Source organism: Aquila chrysaetos, chromosome 6 (assembly GCF_900496995.4).
Source record: "Aquila chrysaetos chrysaetos chromosome 6, bAquChr1.4, whole genome shotgun sequence".
Taxonomy (NCBI): Eukaryota; Metazoa; Chordata; class Aves; order Accipitriformes; family Accipitridae; genus Aquila; species Aquila chrysaetos.
The window spans coordinates 15154887-15172498 of record NC_044009.1 but is presented as its reverse complement, the minus strand read 5'-3'; the positions used below and the strand labels follow the sequence as shown (position 1 = coordinate 15172498).

Genomic DNA, 17612 nt, shown 5'->3' with positions numbered 1-17612 from the left:
AACTCTGTTATTCAGAAAGGCACTGAAGCCTGGGATGGCTGAGCCCATTGTACCATCCAAGGCCTCCAAATTTTCCTTCTGCTGTCTGAGTTGCAAGGAACAGCAGGAGACATAGCCCGTCCATTGTGTTATGGATGTTACTCCTCAAGATTAGTCCCAAGTTACTGTAGATACCATTTGAAACTATGATATTCGAACAATAGCTTCTAAAATACTCACCTACTCCTCCTCTTTTTGTCTTTCTTAAAAGCTATAGAATATTTCTAATGTGACAGGAAACATGCTCCATTGTTTCTCCACTATAATTGACTGAAATGAAGCTGCTTCCCTGCACAAAGCTACCCACCTCTGAATAGTTCACTATTCTGAACCCTGTTAAATTTGGAGTCTAACTTATTTTAACTATTGCAGTCTCAGAGAGCCACCTTCTTCCACGCCATTAAAGCTCAGTGGGGTTTTACCCCATTTGCCAACAGAGATAGAGAACAGCACGTGGGTTCCAATGAAATACAAAATACAATCAGTTGAATTAATTAGGAGATTAGTATCTCCATCCTCTCTCCTGTGTTTGGTGGTTGGATGCTTTGAGATCCTTTCTGCCCACCAGAATGCAGTCTCCTTCTCCATCACACATTTAGCCAGGGGTGATGGGATAACAGATGTAGTAAGAAGTAAAAATTTAATTGCCTAGGAGATACCAGACCCAGAGATGAGATCCCTGTGCTCCCAGCGAAGCCTAGCAAGGCCTGCTGAGCCCTGCTGTGCCCAGGGAGACTGGCCACAGTGCTGGGGTGTGAGGCTCATTCCACAGCCCCATCCCCAGACACAGCTCACACAACAGCATCCTCCCATGGGGAGGGATGTCTCCCCGTGCACCACTGTGGCAGCGCTGTGTAAATGCTCTTGGACCTCTCCATCCCATCTGCAGTGTTAAGGGATGGCTGCCTAATGCTCTTCCCACAGACGTGCTGGTCAGGGAGGTAATGGACAGGTAAAAGCCAAGCTGCTGTGTGGGTACGGGTGACTTGGAGCAATGAGTTTTTGCTGAGAACAAACTGGTGCATGTCGCCAAGAAGTGAAAACTTGCTGTTAGCGTTACCAGCCCGGTTGAGAAGAAGGAGGTAGAGGCAGACCTCTGCAGCGCCTGGGGTATTGCAGCTTCACAGCCTCAAGTGTTTCAGCTTCTGCGCTGCAAAGCAAATAGCTGCCTGTATCGATTTACATTGCAAATGCACAACTATAAGCCACCTGCAAACTTCTTTGCGAATTTGTCTGACTGTAAAACCCATCAGAAGAAAGAAACTCCTTGCTCACAGATTTCAGTTCCTTTGCCCCTGGTTATGGCTTACAGAACCAAAGAAAACAGCCTTTTATGGTGCAGGAACAGTAAAGTTACTGAGACTGAACTCTTTTTCCTTGTCACACAGCCGCGAGTGCTGGAGCCCTCCACCGGCATCGGTACAGAAACACCACCGGGCTAAAATTCACTGGAGACCACAGGGCTGTGGGGAGAGGGGCAGCAGCGCTCGGCAGGATGCCTGAGGTCTCCTCCAGCCAAAGTGATCCTTCACTCCCAGCCTCACTGGTATGCACAGCTTTGCACTCACCAAAGCTGCCTTAATGAATCTGTCCATGTACCGTTCGGTGTGTCGTATTGACATGTCTGCTGGGTGTGCGCCCTATTCCCTTAAGTCAGTGAGCAAATGTGGGTGTGTTGGTGTGGGCAAGCCAGGGCTTGCCAGGGTTAGCTCATAGTTCTGCTGCCCTTAAGGACTTGAGACACAGCTCAGGCCATGGTGACTGTGCTGGGGACCAGCACTGGAAAATTACTCAGTTGTTACTCCTACCTTCCATGCGTGATCATTTTCTCCCTCGTGGTTATAAATACATTCAATCAAAATGAGCATGTTTTACTCTTCTCTGTAAACAATGCAAATGCAATGCAAACATTTCACTGTCTGCTGCTTGGTATTTCTGCATAATCTGGCAATCCTGCACAGAGCAGATAAAAAGGTAGAGAAGGAAAGTTCTTGCCTCATTTCTCTCTTTTGGCCAAGACAATACATCTAATGGAAGGACACTCAATCTGTCTGCCCCAGATAGATACACAAAGCTTTCATGGCTAACATCACCTCTGCTGGGGTCCTGGGAGGCTTTGTGGTGCCCGAGTCCTGCCACAACTCCTGGTTCCCGGTTGGAAGCCATCACCGCCCCATCAAACACTCTGCTTTTAGCAAATCAGCAAATTCAGACAAGAAAATATTTCTTGAACAATTTTTCCTTTCCTGCTGCCCTGCTCTCTCCTCAGGTTGTATGGGCCACATTGCATACCGTGACAGTGTTTTGGCAGATGGCTTTGCTCGTGGGGTAGTGCCCACGTGTGTACGTGTGCGCGTGTGTCCATTTGCTCAGGCCCTCCTGAAATGCCTCGTTCAACTAAGGGAATCACCCTGCTGCTGGGTGGCTGTAGCATGCTCAGCACATCTTAAAAAGTGCAAACTTAACCTTCTTGCAAACTTGGAGCAGAGAGGAAGCACCCTGACAGAGACAGGCTGGGGATGTGAAGGCTCCCTGCGGTCTCAGGGGCTCTTCCAGGGGCAAACTGCTCTCACAGGCATTCATGACTCTGCCCACACAATTCACCTTTAATCTTCACTGTCCCCCATCATGTCATAACCCACACCTCCCATGTCATTTTTCTGTGTGGCTGCTGAGACAGTCTGGGTGTTAGGTGGTGGCCCACAGACTGGGACATCCCCTTGGTGGCTGTACTGGAGGCTGGAAAGGGCTCAGGCTCGGAAACAGCAGTCCCCAGGTGAGTGAGTAGTGGAGGCCTGAGCTGTTTGATGGTTTTGCCTCCTTTCTGGCCAACCTTCAAAATCAGTTTTGCCCTGGGAAGGAACAAGCCATGACTGCAGGATAACAATAGATGAACCCCTCGGGGCAGGAGGGAGGGGAGCAGGGAATGCACTAAGGCTGCACCAACACTCCGGAGTGTCCCCAGGAACCTGCCTGGGGGATCTGTGTAGGGAGCTAAAAAAAAAAAAAAAAAAAAAAGGCAACACCAGCCGCGCCAAACACAAACCAAACAAAAAAAACCCCCCACAAACCCTACCCCTACTCTCCCACACCAAATTCTTGAAAGGATCAAGCCAATGTTTCAGTTCACTTACTTAAGCCAAAATGCTCCCAGCTTTTCAGCTGGCAAACATGTAGTGAAGCGATCTTAAAACGTCTCAGGAGGACATGGCTCAGGCTCAGCCTTCCTGTACAGTGAGAGGACTTGCCAATATGAAGGGCTCAGGCAACAAATCCACCTTTTCAGGTAAGAAAGATCCCCACCAAAAGCACAGTTCCCAGCTCTCTCTTACATGTGCATGTGTCCAGTCCTTTTTCTTCACCCATCCCCACACAAGCTGGTCTGAGGATGGGCAAAAGCTTGAGAGCCATCCTGTTTCTGGGCTGAGCTCCTCACACAGTTGGCGTGAATGCTTTGCACAGCCTGTAACTGCCGGTGTGATGGGTGCTTTGTAATCCCAGCATGGAAATTAAGTTGAGCAAAGTATTGTAGGCAGATTAAACGAGCCAAAGGGAAGCTCATTTGCTGGGCTTTACTTTTCTGTTTTGACTTTTTCTAGCTTCTGGCAACAATTGCCAAAATATTTGCTGGGCCAGTTTGAGAGCTGATACAGGCAACATGTTCAGCTGCTGTGCCTTAGCAGTAGCCACAGCCACGTTGGTGGAGCTGAGCTGATTTTTATCTGTTGATGGTTTTCATTTGATACATACTTTAATGCATGAGAGGGGTTTGTTTTAAATGGGATAGTCACTGGACCTCTTTAGTAGCTTTACAATCATAGTATGGTTCGCAAACTGAGCATGAGCTTTAAAGTGATTTAGCTGAATTCTGGGGCTGATCCAGCATTACGGAAACTGGTAAAACAGCCTCTCCTGCCTGGAAGCTCCCCAGGGCTTAACAGAGGCATTACAGTGCCAGCAGTGGTGGCCTATTTTGCTTTTGGAGAGGGAAAAACAAAAACAAAACAACAACAACAAAAAAAACCCAAACCATTCCCCATGCACTCAGTGCACAGGATTGTAGTGGTGGACAAAACCTGCATCTGGCAGTGCAGGCTGGCCAGTTTCACTGCTGCAAAACTGAGCTGAATCCTGGGCCAGTTGTTGTAAAGCCTGGTGTTGGTGTGTTAGGTCTTACCATCCCTGTAGGGTTTTTTTTGTATTTTGTTTTTTAAACCGCAGGATCAACTTTCTTCAGAAATGAGTCCTCAGGTTTGAACAATGATGTCATATGCACATGCCTATCTGGTTCATGAGTGACACAGAGCTGCAGCAACCTTCATCGCCATTAGCGCAGCATGAAACTACTCACAAAGGCTAAACTGTGCTTTTCAGCAGCAGCTTAAACACCTGAACTCAATGGCCTTTGTCGAGCTTTTCTGACTGAGTGGCAGAGGGCTTTAAATTAATATTGTTTCACTGGAAAATAGTTGGTTGAGTAATCTTTTCTTTCTTTTTGGCCAGGTAAGTAAAACCCACTTGGGGAAGGCATGAAGGGAAAGAGGCATATTTAGTAACTGTCTCTCATATTGCTCATGTCTCTGGCTTTTATTTATTCTGAAACATTGTTGAAGTTCTACTGTGATCACGTCACTAGTTTTTTTTCTATCACATTTCTGCCTTTGCATCAGGCACTATTTCCTCTGCACTGTATTTATTAAATTAGCTGCAGCCTCTCATGGTGTGCGTGTCAGGGCAGAGCGCGGGCCAGCCATGGAAAGGGCCTCGTGGTGCTGAGGTGGACGGGCCTTCGCTGCTGCGGCCCCGATAGGTGCCAGCCCCCTGCTGCAAATGGCATCCTGCATCTCCCGGGAAAGGGTGGGCGTGCAGCAGCACTCCAATTTGCTAACAACCAGTGCTTCATCTTAGCCCCCCCCCCAAAATATAGTTTATAATACCTACAGTTGTAAAGCATGCATGCTTAATAATGTAAAACTAACTGCTTTTCGGCAAGCAGTGCTGTTACAAATGGCTTGTGTTCTTGGTGCGCGCTGGCAGAAGGCCGGCTGCCTTCATAGCACTATCCAAAAGTAGGAGGGCAACATTAACGGGGAGGATCCACGCGAGCACCCCACAGGGCTGTTAGGAGAATTGTATGTATCTGTGCAATGACCTTTCCAGACTACTGGGTATAAAATGTTGAGGTCATTTGTGAAACAAATCGCCGCAATCCAGGGAGACTGGAGTGTTTTCAAGTGCGCCGCAAAAAGCCAAATGACCTTTCCTGTTTCTCGCTAAATTTAAAATGCTCTCCGGAGTCCTGGTAACGTGGGTAGCCGGAGAGGCAGATTGGGGGGGCAGTGAGAGCATTTTGATTTAGGGTGCATGCCAGACCCCATGTGATTAACCGCAGCTTTTGAAGTGAATGCCGTGCTGGGAATGCCACACGTGCTCAGGCAGGAGCTGGTCAGTCCTGAGGGTGCAAGACTCTGTGTGTGTCACGCGCTTTAAGCCACCCGCGGGGCAACAGTGGGCATTTGGCTGAGGGCATGTGGTAGCACCTATGGGCTTATTCAGCCCCTTTGTTGGGGGAAAGGGGGGGGGCAGCAGCAGCTACACGTTTCCTAACTGGATGTAGCCGTGCCTCTGCCAAAGCCAGAGTCACAACTGGCCGGGCTATGGGGGGACGCATCAGTGTGAAAGCAGGCGTGGGGCGCTGGAGGGCTCGTGCAGCCTGGAGGATGCATGCTTGCATATTGTGGGGTGGTGGTTTTCTTTTTTGGTTCTTGTGCAAATTTTATTTATGGCATTGAGTTCTTGTGTCTTAATGAACACCACCCCCCACCCCCCCCAATACCCTCTCCATCAATGAAGCTGTAAACCATAACCTGGCTCAGGCTGGGGCTGCCATGTGGGCTGATGAGCTGCAGCCAGTCACCAGGTGAATGAGTGGCCATGGGACTCAAATCCTTCACAGGCCTTTTTTTAAAAAGAATAAAAGCTCAGAATTGCACAACCCCGTGACATAACAAGTTGGGGGGGGTTACAACACACACAGAGAGGGGTGTGGGGGTGTCAGTGGTCAGAAGAGAAGGGTGTTGCTGCAGGAGCTAACTCCAGTGCGCTGTCGTGTGGGAGCATCGCCGCCCCACGGAAGCTGGGCAGTCCTGGGGTGCCAGAACTGGGGGTTCAGGCAGACTGTGCGCCCAGGCTGCCATGGCTTTGGGTCTGCTCAGCCTTTACTGGAGCAAACCTCCATGGGGTGTTGCTCCCTGCCCCAAGAGCCGACCAGTGACACCCGTGTGCCAGCAGGACACCCCGATGGGGGCTGTTCCCCGAAGGCGCTCCCTGCCTGCAGTCACGGGGCTGCCCCACAGCCTGCTGGCCTGTCCCCATCTCAGGGCCACCCCAGCGGTGTGGGGCGGTGTGGCGGTAGGGGTGGGGAGAAAGGGAGGGACTTTGGGTTTTGGCAGGGGCACTGCGGGGCTGGGGAGTGGGTAGATGCGGGTCAGGATGCGGCCACCCTCCCAGCCGAGGTGCCCAGCATGAGGGTCTCCCCGAGCGGGGTCCAAGGCCACTTACTGCCGGGACACGGGCAGTGCATGTCGCTGGAAGTGCTCAAGCCCTGGCAAGAAATTTCACATGTACGCAGACTTTGTTTTGTATTTTATTGAATTTCATTTATATTAAATTAAAAATATATTTCTGACAGATTCATGTAACAAAAAGGCAGAACAGTTTTCAAATTGTTCAGCTGGGATGAGCGTGGGTTGATGCAAGGTGGGTCGCAGTCTACATTTGCCTTAACAAACAGATAAAGCTCTACCCAAGGACCATGAGGAGAAACTCAGGACTGCACACAGGGGGGGGGAATATAACCACACGAAGAGAAGATCCACAGGTTTCTCCCCAGCCTCCAAACAAGACAAAAGGGGAGGGAAGGAAAAAAAGAAAAAACAAGAAACCATGAAAAGAAGGGAAATTATGCTAAAATATGTACCTAATATTAACCCAGGTCAGTAAGTATTTTAACAGTGCATAATCCTCGATAGCTAAAATATGAGAAACGAAAGGTTAAAGTAACATTACGCCACACACGATTGGCATACCCTACTGTGTAAGCAAGTGCAGAAAGTCTGAACACACCACAATAGTGCTAAAACACAGAATCACACAGAATGCCAAGAATGGTACTTCTAACCGAAACCAGAGGGTGGGAAGGAAGAGAAAGAAAAGGGGAGGAGCGGCTTAAATCACAAGCAAATTACCTATATACAAATCAACCCTAAGGACAATTATGTTCCAAATAATGGTGTTCACAAGGAAAATAAAAGCAACATTATCCTTATTTACAAATGCAACTAGCTGTGTCTTTAACAAGCTATAAAAATACTATTCACATTTTCAAAGTAACATACAGTAGTTTTTGTATTTTTTATTTTTGTTTCAGAAAGGCAGCTAACTCTGAATGCATCACTTTGCAAGAAATGAGTGTCTTCCCCAACACGCTGATGCTTCTCTTATTCTGACGGTACTCCGTAAGGCAGAAGTATTGTTGTGTTGTCTCTTTGCACTCTGAGAACACGGAGAATTGGCTAAAACCCAGACCCTCCCCATCTCTGCCCCTCACCCACCTCCTGGGATGCGGCTGGCACAGGCCGGCTGCAGCAAGCGGGGCCCAGGGAGGCAGCAGGGCCCAGGGAGGCAGCCGCCCCCCGTGCCGCGAGCCTCGCAGCAGCTCGGTGCTATCCCTGTGCCACCTCCCAGGTGGGGCTCGGCCTTTGGTTTCGAGGGGACGGCAACGTCATCCTCCTGACCTGGGAATCTGAGCCTCGTCGGAAAAGAAAAAGTCGATAGTTCAAGACCGCCAGGTCAGGAAATAATACATTTTGGGTATCTCGGTTTTCAGAAAGACTTCTTCTTCCCCTCAGTTTCCCCTCCCTACACTAGGGCTGCCACCTCTTTAGAAATTCCAGCTTATGATGTTGGGGAAATTGCAAAAACTGGGCAAGAAAAGGGGATTAAAACCATTGTGAGGATGTATCGAATGTACCAATTTCCAACATTAAAATGCTATAAAAAATGCTGTGTTTTCATTGACCTGCATTTTCCTCTTAACACACCCCACCATGAAACGACAAGTACCCAGCAACGACCTTCAAGTCCCCGTCTTCAAAGGAACAGTAGTTTAGTGCATTCAAAGTTAGCTACCCCTTAACACAGCTGCTCAGTTAATAATCGACCCATTTAACAGCAGTACCAGTTTATGCTACATATGTCATAGTACCTTACCTCAAAAGAACGGCATACATATCTACACTTACTTATAAAATACCATTCACAGTTTATTACTGTGGTTATCCCAAAAGGGTTTAGTCTTCGGAGTGCTATGGACAATACAGTGTTTTCTCCCCGAGAGGGCTCAAAGGTTGGGCAGGGCGTGGGGACGGTGGCGCTCTGGGGACCAGACTGCTGGCAAGCAGCACTCATGGCCAGCGCACGGCAGTGACAGCCGACGGCTCGATGTACGTGTGTGCCCTGCTCACACCCGAGCCGTCAGCGAGAGGGTGCTGTGCGGGATGCGCCTTTGCCCTGGTGGTTTCGTCCACAACATGCCTGGAGCACGATTTCATGGCTTTTTTTATTGGGGAGGGGAGAAGAACTGGGACGTGAAGAGTCACACTGCCCAACACTTTACAAACCTCCCCTTAAAACCCCTCTCTACCAAGGTCCACAAAGCTCTCTCTCTCAAAATTAAATAATAAAAAAGGAAAAAAAAAAAAAAGCAGCTCTGACTCCTCTTGGTTCCCGATGGGGATAATGTCCTTAGGTTCCCCCCACACACACCTTTTCCTGGCTTTGTCGGCACAGACCCCAGCTGGAGGATGCCTGGGGCAGAAGCACCTCTTCAGGCTGGCTCTGGTTAGGAGACACGCTGGGCTGCGGTTCAGGCAAGTCCCACCGCCATCAGTCAGAGCCGGCCCCCCCCGAACGGTGCTCTGCATCCTCCAAACCTACAGGCGGATCCCAGCTACCACTGCAATACCACTCACAGCAGCCTTACCTGTCAGTCATTTCCGCAACAGCAATGAGCCTACCAGTGTAACAACGTACTAATCCACACAATGGTACAGGAATATGACCTCATGCTAAAATAAAATTAAAACAAAGGTGGGGGCGAGTGATTTTTGGACATCTGAGAGTGGTGCTTCTAACCACAAAGCTTTATTTCTGTTACTTATTCCGAGTTTGAAAGCCCCATTCGTAACAGTGACCTTCGCCACCCCTCTAACGCTTAGCAGGAGCCAGAAAATAAAGAAGAGGGGCAATCTTGCAAACACAGCGACGCCGCACAGAGTCTGCCCTGTGGGACGACCGCAGCTCCTTGCACGTGATGGAGCATGAACGTTACAGCCAACCAACCCCGCCCCGCGCAGCCTTGCCTTTCTAAAAAAAATGTGAACCCAAACCCACAGATTTATATAACAACAGACAAGCTCTTTTGTCAGCAGCAGAGGTCCACGATCCACGGGAATGAGACTATTGCAAGTGAGAGAGCTAGAAATGCACAGGTACACAGCCTTCACCTAACTGCAAATCACAACACCTTTTGAAAAATAATTGCTGAAGGGAACGTGAGGCAATAATCTCCCCTTTGAGGTGCTCCTTAAGAACCAAAGAGGTGACTAACAACCGGACACCCGGCTATGGTTCATGCTAAAGCCTCCATCCACCGGCCTCCATTCCACCAGCCGCCCTCAAGCTAAAGAGCCCTCAAAGCAGGTAAATACCCACCCGAGCTCAATAGTTCCAAACGTGATTGGGAATCAGGCTGGGAACCCCTGTAAGCCCCTTGTGCAAAGCAAGGGGAAAATCCATCCTGACAAGTGAGCGATGCCCCAGCTGTCAGTCCCCGGGGCATTTACGTTACTCCAATTCCTCCCTCTTAAAGGGTCAGCAGGCAGAGGGTGCGAGTGTCCGTGTGTGGGTGCTGCAGTGGCTGCTACCCTCTCCATAAAGAGATACCTGCCCAGGGTGCGCAGAGCTCTGGGGGGCAGCGAGGCTGAGCCCAAATAACCCCTTCATTCCTTTAGCTGCCACCATGACACAGGACACCTACACAGACACCCCACCAGAAAGAAAAGATTTTTTTTCTTTAATATCCAAGTTTCCCATATAGGTCCATCCTCAGAAAAAACCCCAACCCCAAGCTACATTTCTAGGCTGACTTACCTCACAGCTGTACTCTTCACCCATACTGCCCAGCTCTACCTATAGGTATGGAAAAGAATGGAGCCACAGAGAGCCAGGGCCAAGCTGGTCTTTCGGAGCTGCCATTTTCTTTGCTTCTAGGCTGGGACTGGTGGTGGCTGAGGGTGAGGGGTCGTGCTCCCCTGTAACTCCCTCTCAAATCTTTAGTGGAAACCGGTATCAGATCAGTGGCATGTGTCCCGGCTGCCCTGCCCCAGCACCACATCTGCACAAGTGCCCTCCACAGGCAGTCTCTGGGCTTAGCACTTGTGGGACAGGAAGGGAAAGGTATTTCCCCACTAATCCAGGAAATAACTGGAATGAAGTCATTGCATGCAATTCCTGCAGTCAAGAAATGTGTTTCCTACCAAATAAGTGGTACAGCCAGCGTTAACGCAACCTTTTTTTGTACAAAGAAAAGGATTTCAGGGCTGAGCTTAAGGTACCTGAAACAGACCCACACGGCAGCTCCTACTGCTGATACTCACTTGGATTTATTTCCATTGCTTGCTACCTGTGAGAGATGACTGGTTTGAAAGCAAGTTGTAAATACTCTGCTACAATCTGAGTGAACGGCCATGTAAGAATCCCTCCTGGCTATTTTGCAGAAAAAGAAAAATTTGAAAAGAGCTGAAGAAGGAAACTTAAAAGCAGTTGGTTTCAGTCAATTATGTTACAGCAAGTCAATCAGATCCAGCATCCACGTCTGTTTGAAATAACCCTCAGGTAGATAATAACATCTAAGACAAGTATCGCTGAAAGAGATTACGAAAAAATAAGCTGTTGTTCTCTTTCATTTAGCGCGTTGCTTTGTGCCTTGGATGATGGCTGATACACACCTGGATATCTGCTCTTGAAAAGTTAGTCACTGCTCTTCTGTCGCGCAGGTGACGATAAGGGAAAGGAAAACATTTACAAATAGGAGACTGCATTATAAAATCCATAAAAACTGACAGTGCTGTGTACAGATACCATCGCTGAACTAGAGAATTAATTACACCCAGACAAAATACTTCTGCTGGTGCTCTCACCTACTGCTTTGTGCTGACCAAACACTGTTTGTGCATGGAAATACCTGGTTATCCCCCCAAACCTGTAATTATTCATTAAAAAGCCTGACCCTCATCTTTCACAAGATAATACAGTGGAATGTTTGCCGTGATTTTGGCACGTACATTTGCCTGACATCTTTCACCAAGCCAGCAGCTATACCCACTAAGGCAAATGTGTGACCTAGGGCCAGCCGGGTATTTCTGCTGATCTGATTAAAGCAGCCAAATGGTTCTGCTCTCAGTTTTGCTTTCTTTCTTTAACCATGGTTAAACTTTCTTTGGCAAAGAGACAAAAAATCTGCCGAAGTAGCTCAGAGGCAGTACTCTTCCAGAGGAAAGGTGCAGATTTACGGGCTGTGTTCAGAAGACTGCTATTCTTACTGGGGAAAAGGAAGCGGCTAACCAGACGCTCAGCACCACGCAGGCCCTTTGCACTGCAACCAAGGTCAACTACTGGCACAGCAGGAAACATAAGGGCCATTTTTGGCAATTGCAACTCAAACCAGAAGCCCAGGGGAAAAAAAAAAAAAAGCCCACTTGTGAAGCTGCAGTCTGTTGAGTTTTCCATCATCAGGCATTACTGTGTTCATCAACCCTTTGTTTTCCCTCTGCTATTCAAGACACAGCTGGCATGGCTCAGCGCGGCCCAGCCTGGCTGCGTGTCAAAGCCCTGGTGTAAGGTAGCTTCCGTTCTGGCCTTCGTGCTGCCTCACTTCAAGGAACCTCTGCATTTCCACGCTACTTAATACATTATATCACACCTACAGACAACAATTAAAATGAATAAATAATTCAAGTTTTATAAGAAATAAAATGTTAAATTGTTAAAAACCACAATTATTTACATTTTGATTATTCAACGGGCTTGTTTCCAACACCGGTACTACTTAATTACCAGAGAAACAAACAGGCCTCACCTCCCATTAGCAGCTACATCCAAGCACCATCCCACCTGGGTTTGGGGGTGTGCATGCTTCTGCCCCGGCAGCCTTTGAGTGCACCTCTTTGAATTCAAACACCTAAACTGTACTAGGATTTTATTTTTCCCCCATTAGGCGTTACTCTGTTACAAGACTTGCGCAGGGACAAATCACCCCTTTCTCCACCTACCTATGTAACCCAAGCTGCTTCTGCGCGGAAAGAGGACATCCACAATCCTGCGCTGGTCTTTGTCTCCGGGCAGCTTGGCAATTGCATCCCAACCTGGCAGACCCTTGCCTGTGCTTCAGAAGACACCCTGTGAGCACTACTGCTGGCAAACCTTCCCTGGAGGGGTGCCTCCAGGACCTCGTGCCACCCCTCTGTGCCCCAGCCCCTCGCCAATGCCTGCCTCCGTCCCCTGCCAAGATCCTGAGGAGTTACGGGAGGGCACCAGGAAGAGCCAAGGCCTCTCAGGTGCACGATGCTTCTGTAACCATCTATCCCACTTTAGCGGTCTGCTGGTCGTTTTGTTCTCCCACTACAAACCACCTTGGTACCGCTTGACCCAACGTCTCCTTTTAATAGCTTCAAATGTCTGTACTCGTTCTTGCCGTTTTCAGACTTTTCAGCTACGTACTCAGTTTACAGGTTTAATATCCACTCTGCAGCTGGTTCAAGCTGGCCTGAACACACTTGACGCAGAAACAGGCTGTTGGCTGCACAAACCTTGACCTAATGATCATACACAATTTTTTTCGCACCTACAAGCATAACAACCAACCCAGGTTTGAAATCTCTTCATACCTTTGTCAAGCTGACCCTCAGCCACCAAGATTTGGGTAACTATTGCTTGTTTCTTACTCCTTCCTCTGCTTCCCTACGATTAAAGGTGGCAAGCTGTTGAGATGGCAGGAATTTGGAGGAGCTTGATGCCATTTCCAGACCACTGGTTGTTGCTGGTTTTGTTGCCAGGTTAGGTCACCCCAAAGATCTCAACTTTAATAGTACTGAAGCGCATAAACTGAAATACTGTTGTCTCACCTAAGATTGCCATCCATCAGGTACTGTTTCTTCCCCTTTAAAGGCCTTGATAGATAGAGACACAGGCAGATCTTCAAAGGTACTTAATAGTTCCTTAAGATTTTTGGTGGGAACTAGATATGCAAATGCTCCTACACACATGGGCCTTGGCGTGTCAGGAGCAAGCCATCAGTGTCTCTGGCCCTTACGCCTCCCTTCCCAGCTCCATCTGCCTCAGGTTGCTAAAAACGTCCAGAACTCTGGCTGAAAGATATTACCAAAGAGGAGCAGGCCAGAGGGTTGGGGATGTCTACCTAAAAATTGAGGTTGATGAAAGCAGAACTAAGTGCAAGGAGACTGACTCATACTTATTTACATTTTTGACGGAGTCATGCGTATTTTGACTTCTGAAACCTCATATGCACCGTCTTCTGTACCAGAGTAATCCTCCCTTTAGAAGAAAGTATTCCGTACTGTGCTGCAAGCCAGAGCAAGACATTTGTCTCCTTGGATCCCTTTCAGGGCTTGCTCTGCTGTCCCTCACATGGCAGCAGTAAGAGCTGGTTGCTCTGTCACTGTATTCTCTGAAGCAGTCAATGCAATGGCCTCTCAGAACTGGTAGACATTGTTCCAAAGACTTGATTTGCTTCATTTTGGCATTTCCACAGTCATCCTTTACATATAATTCATTTTTTTTTTAAATTTAAAATTATTATTTTGTATTTTGCTGGTCACTTCCATATTGCTTCATTCAAAATCCAGAAAACAGTTCAAATGAAATTGGAGCTTAAGTGCAAACTAACTTTCCAGTGAACCGCTATGTGCGTTTTCTCCAGTCCAGTGTCTGTCTTCCAGTTTAAAGGACCCTTCCCACCACCACCCCACATAACGCCAGCAGACTTCATGACCCATAGCAAACTCTCCAGTTCTCCATCTTGTCCTCAGTGTTGCCTGACAGCATCCCCAACTCCCTTCATGATCACAAAGAAGAAAAAGAGGGAAGAATTTGTTTAGGTCTTTTTATGCATTTATAGTCACCAGGTATAAAACAGGAAAGCAAAGTTTTTGCATACAAATCTTGGTTTCTTGGCCTGTCTTTTAGCTTCAAAAAGAACATGTTGGAGGCATGGTTTTGTTACTCTCTTCTGAAAGGGTTTTTGTGTTTAAAGTGTTTGTCATGTTGGCACATATACAAAAATGGTCGAGTCATGTACCAGTTCTGAGCGGGAGTCTCTGTGGTTAGGAATTGGCACAAAATCATGGTGTGGCTCAGAAAAAGGGTTTAGCCATGTATTAGAGTCACATCATCATTTCTTGGAAAGCCACGATGAAGATCTGAACAATTATGAAAAGCCACGTTAGCCATTTTCAGTTGCTGGGATAGAAAGTGTTAGAGAAAGAAATTGGATTCTTAATCTCAATTACTATGCAATCACACGTGATATAAAAATTGTCCGTTTTTTCCCCCTATGGAAACTGCGTTGAGATTTCCAGGAATGCTGTACAGACTCTCATCAGTTCCCGCTGAAAGAAACAGCCTCTCTGTGGCTTTCCCTACAGTGTCTGGGTTGAATCACTGAGAACTAGCTCAACAGCAGGCAACACTGCCACTGGCCTTTACTGGTACTGTCTGGCTTCTCTGACCGTCCGACCCTCTGGATCTGCGGAAAGTGAGAAATGCCAGGTTGTACATGCCTTCTTTCAGTCTCTCTCCTTCCTTCCTTCCTTCCTTCCAGATTCCCAACCCAATCTGCAAACAACTCCAAGACATCCTTTCACTTAGAAATATCAAAATGAGTGAACTAGCAAGAAGAGGAAGCTCATGGGAGAAAGATAGGCAGGGAGGGAGGAAGGGGGTAGAGATTGGAAGGAGAGAGAGAGAGAAAGGGTGAGGCAGCTAGAAGGGGTTGCCTTTCCACTTCTGTAAGACCACGGTCACTACACCACTGTATTTCTGTGTCTGTAGGGCGGCGGGGGCAGCACAGTGCCAGGCTTCAGGGAGAACTCGGAGAGGTATTCAGGATTCTCTGCCACAATGGGCCGGATCCGTCCATTCTGTTTGTAAAAGTATTTTGTGCTGTACTCTTGCAGGTAGTCTGGGTGCTGGAGGGTGCTTCGTGGGGGCAGGCTGTGGTTCCAGTAGTCTGGGTTGTCAAAGGCCTTCTTGGCTTTCTCTGGCAAATTGTTCTTCAGGTACTCGGCATTTTCCAAGGTGTTTGCAAAAGTGTTGAGGTACAATGGCTCGTTCACGTACTCATCCTCTGCTTTGGGCTGCCCGTTCGGAGCGTTGTGATACTCTGGGTTGTCCACAGCTTGGAGATCTCCATTCTTTCGTCGGGAAACAAATGGGTTCTCTTCCACCGGGTTTAGGTAATCTAAGGAAAGACAAAAAATAAATCAGCAAAGAGAGGGAGTTATCCATCCACGTAGCAAGCACCATGTGTATGTTACCACCAGGCAGTACCAGAAGCAGTACTTGGACTTGTGCGTCCTCCACCCCAGCCATTCCCTGAACTCCAGATGAGATCAGGTGCCAGCTATGTTGAACGCACACTTGCTAAAAGGGAAGAATTTGCAACCTAAACAGACAATATGGGTTAAAACGAAGAGCCTGGAAGATGAAGTGACTCATCAAACACACTGGCAAACTAAACTACAGCTCTCACTGAGCCATAGCCTATGTGCCTTGCTTGGTCCTGGACTTCCTCTGAGTGTATGATCTACAGAGCCCAACACACCGAGTGACTTCCGCCTCTGCTGCTGACACTCTGTGCAACCTTGGACATATCAGTCAAGCCCTCTGCTCTGCAGCCTTTCCATCCAGAATGCTCTATAGAAATCTTAGTTAAGCCTCTCTGCACAAAAACAATCCCCAAGGGCTAACTTCTAAGACAGCTTCATTTCTAACAGAACAATTTGCCTGATTAAAAACCTTCCATCCCTGAAGGACAAAGGGCCTCGAAGCATTATGAAAAAAATGATTCAAATGAGCCCTGGAAAGGGTACAAGAGAGCCTTGTACCAAGGCAAAACAGGACTTGGAGCGGGTTACAGTTGCTTCAAATCACTTTCTGTGGATTAACACCACAAAAAATTGTAGCTGAATTGCAGGAAGGTTTTAAGGCATATGGTGCTTGCATGGAAAGCTAGATGGGAGGTGGGGAGGGAAGAGAAACATAAAGACACTGGCTGTCGTAGGTTGAAAACACACGCTTAGTAAGGTCTCTCCCATGGTCACACACAGCCGACTGAGCCACGGAACAATGGATTCGTTGAGTGTCATGTCCTGCCTTGCTCTGTGTATAACGAGGTCTTGCTGCAAACGGAAAGCCAGTCAGCCTGGCCAGGAGGAAGGTCGCTGACACTGCAAGTGGGCTGCAAAGGGAATGGCTTGGAGGTGAGCCAGGGACAAGAGTGACTGGGGATGTGATGCCTGCAGCAAGGTATGTCAAAAGCATCCAGTTCATTCAAGGCTGGAAATCATCAGATCAAACCCATTTCCACTATTAATTTTGCCTGTCATCTTACAGCCTAGAAGTTCCTTGCAAAACAGGGTCTCCAAGCCACCGCCATTAGTGAGGGATGATCTCTCAGCCTGCCTGTGCTGCACGGGGATGCTAACACAAGACCTCCATTTCCAGTGGCATGGCTCTGGTCATGGGCTCTGGAGACACCTCCACACAGAGGTGTCCTGCCTGCAAGGAAACAGGTCTCTCTGCCTGTTATAAGAGGGTGGCTATGGTCCTCACTTCAGCTCTGTTTTTTATCCAGGATGGGGCCAAAACAATTAAATGCAAAAGTTCAAGACTTAGTGAGTACCTTTGAACAGATAGCTAAAACTTCACTGAATTGGAGGTGAACAGGCCTCAGATCGGCAAAGGCACGTGCGCCTGTACCAAGAGCATAGTGGGAACATATTTTATTTTAGCGATGACAGCCAAGCAGTGCTTTGATACGAATCCCCCACCTGACAGCGTGCAGCACTGTGGCCACGCTGTGACATCTCTGTGTCTCTGCCCAGTGAGACAGGAAAGAGGTGCTTTCTCCTGAGCCGCTACTACCGCATCCGCGAGGGCTCAGGTAGCACCTGTGAAGCGTTAAGTTCCTGCAGAACTCTGAGGATCCCCAGGGTGAACCTGTCCGTGAACATATGTGTAGGCTCACACCGAAGCAAACTCACAGCATCAAATCTCTTACTGCAAGGGTGGTTGCTGAAGTGCAGGGCCATGAGTGCACTCCCACAATTGCTACTGCTGTGGGTCAAGCCCCAGGGCTCCCTCCATTTCCACCATTTCCACAAAGGGTTAAGTGGCTTTCAAATTCTTAGCAAACACAGTAGTTACTTGGCATT

The 17612-nt window shown here is 48.1% G+C and overlaps 1 protein-coding gene across 10 annotated transcripts in view; it reads right to left on the bottom strand.

Annotated features, from left to right (window-relative positions):
• Positions 1-6672: 6672 nt before the first annotated feature.
• ERBB4 (erb-b2 receptor tyrosine kinase 4) overlaps positions 6673-17612 on the bottom strand; it is a 649063-nt gene continuing 638123 nt past the window's right edge. For all 10 annotated transcript variants that reach the window (XM_030018184.2, XM_030018186.2, XM_030018189.2 and 7 more), the window contains one exon: positions 6673-15637. In XM_030018184.2, coding sequence (XP_029874044.1) covers positions 15201-15637 — 437 coding nt within the window. In that variant the 3' untranslated portion in view covers positions 6673-15200. The remainder of the gene's footprint in view (positions 15638-17612) is intronic.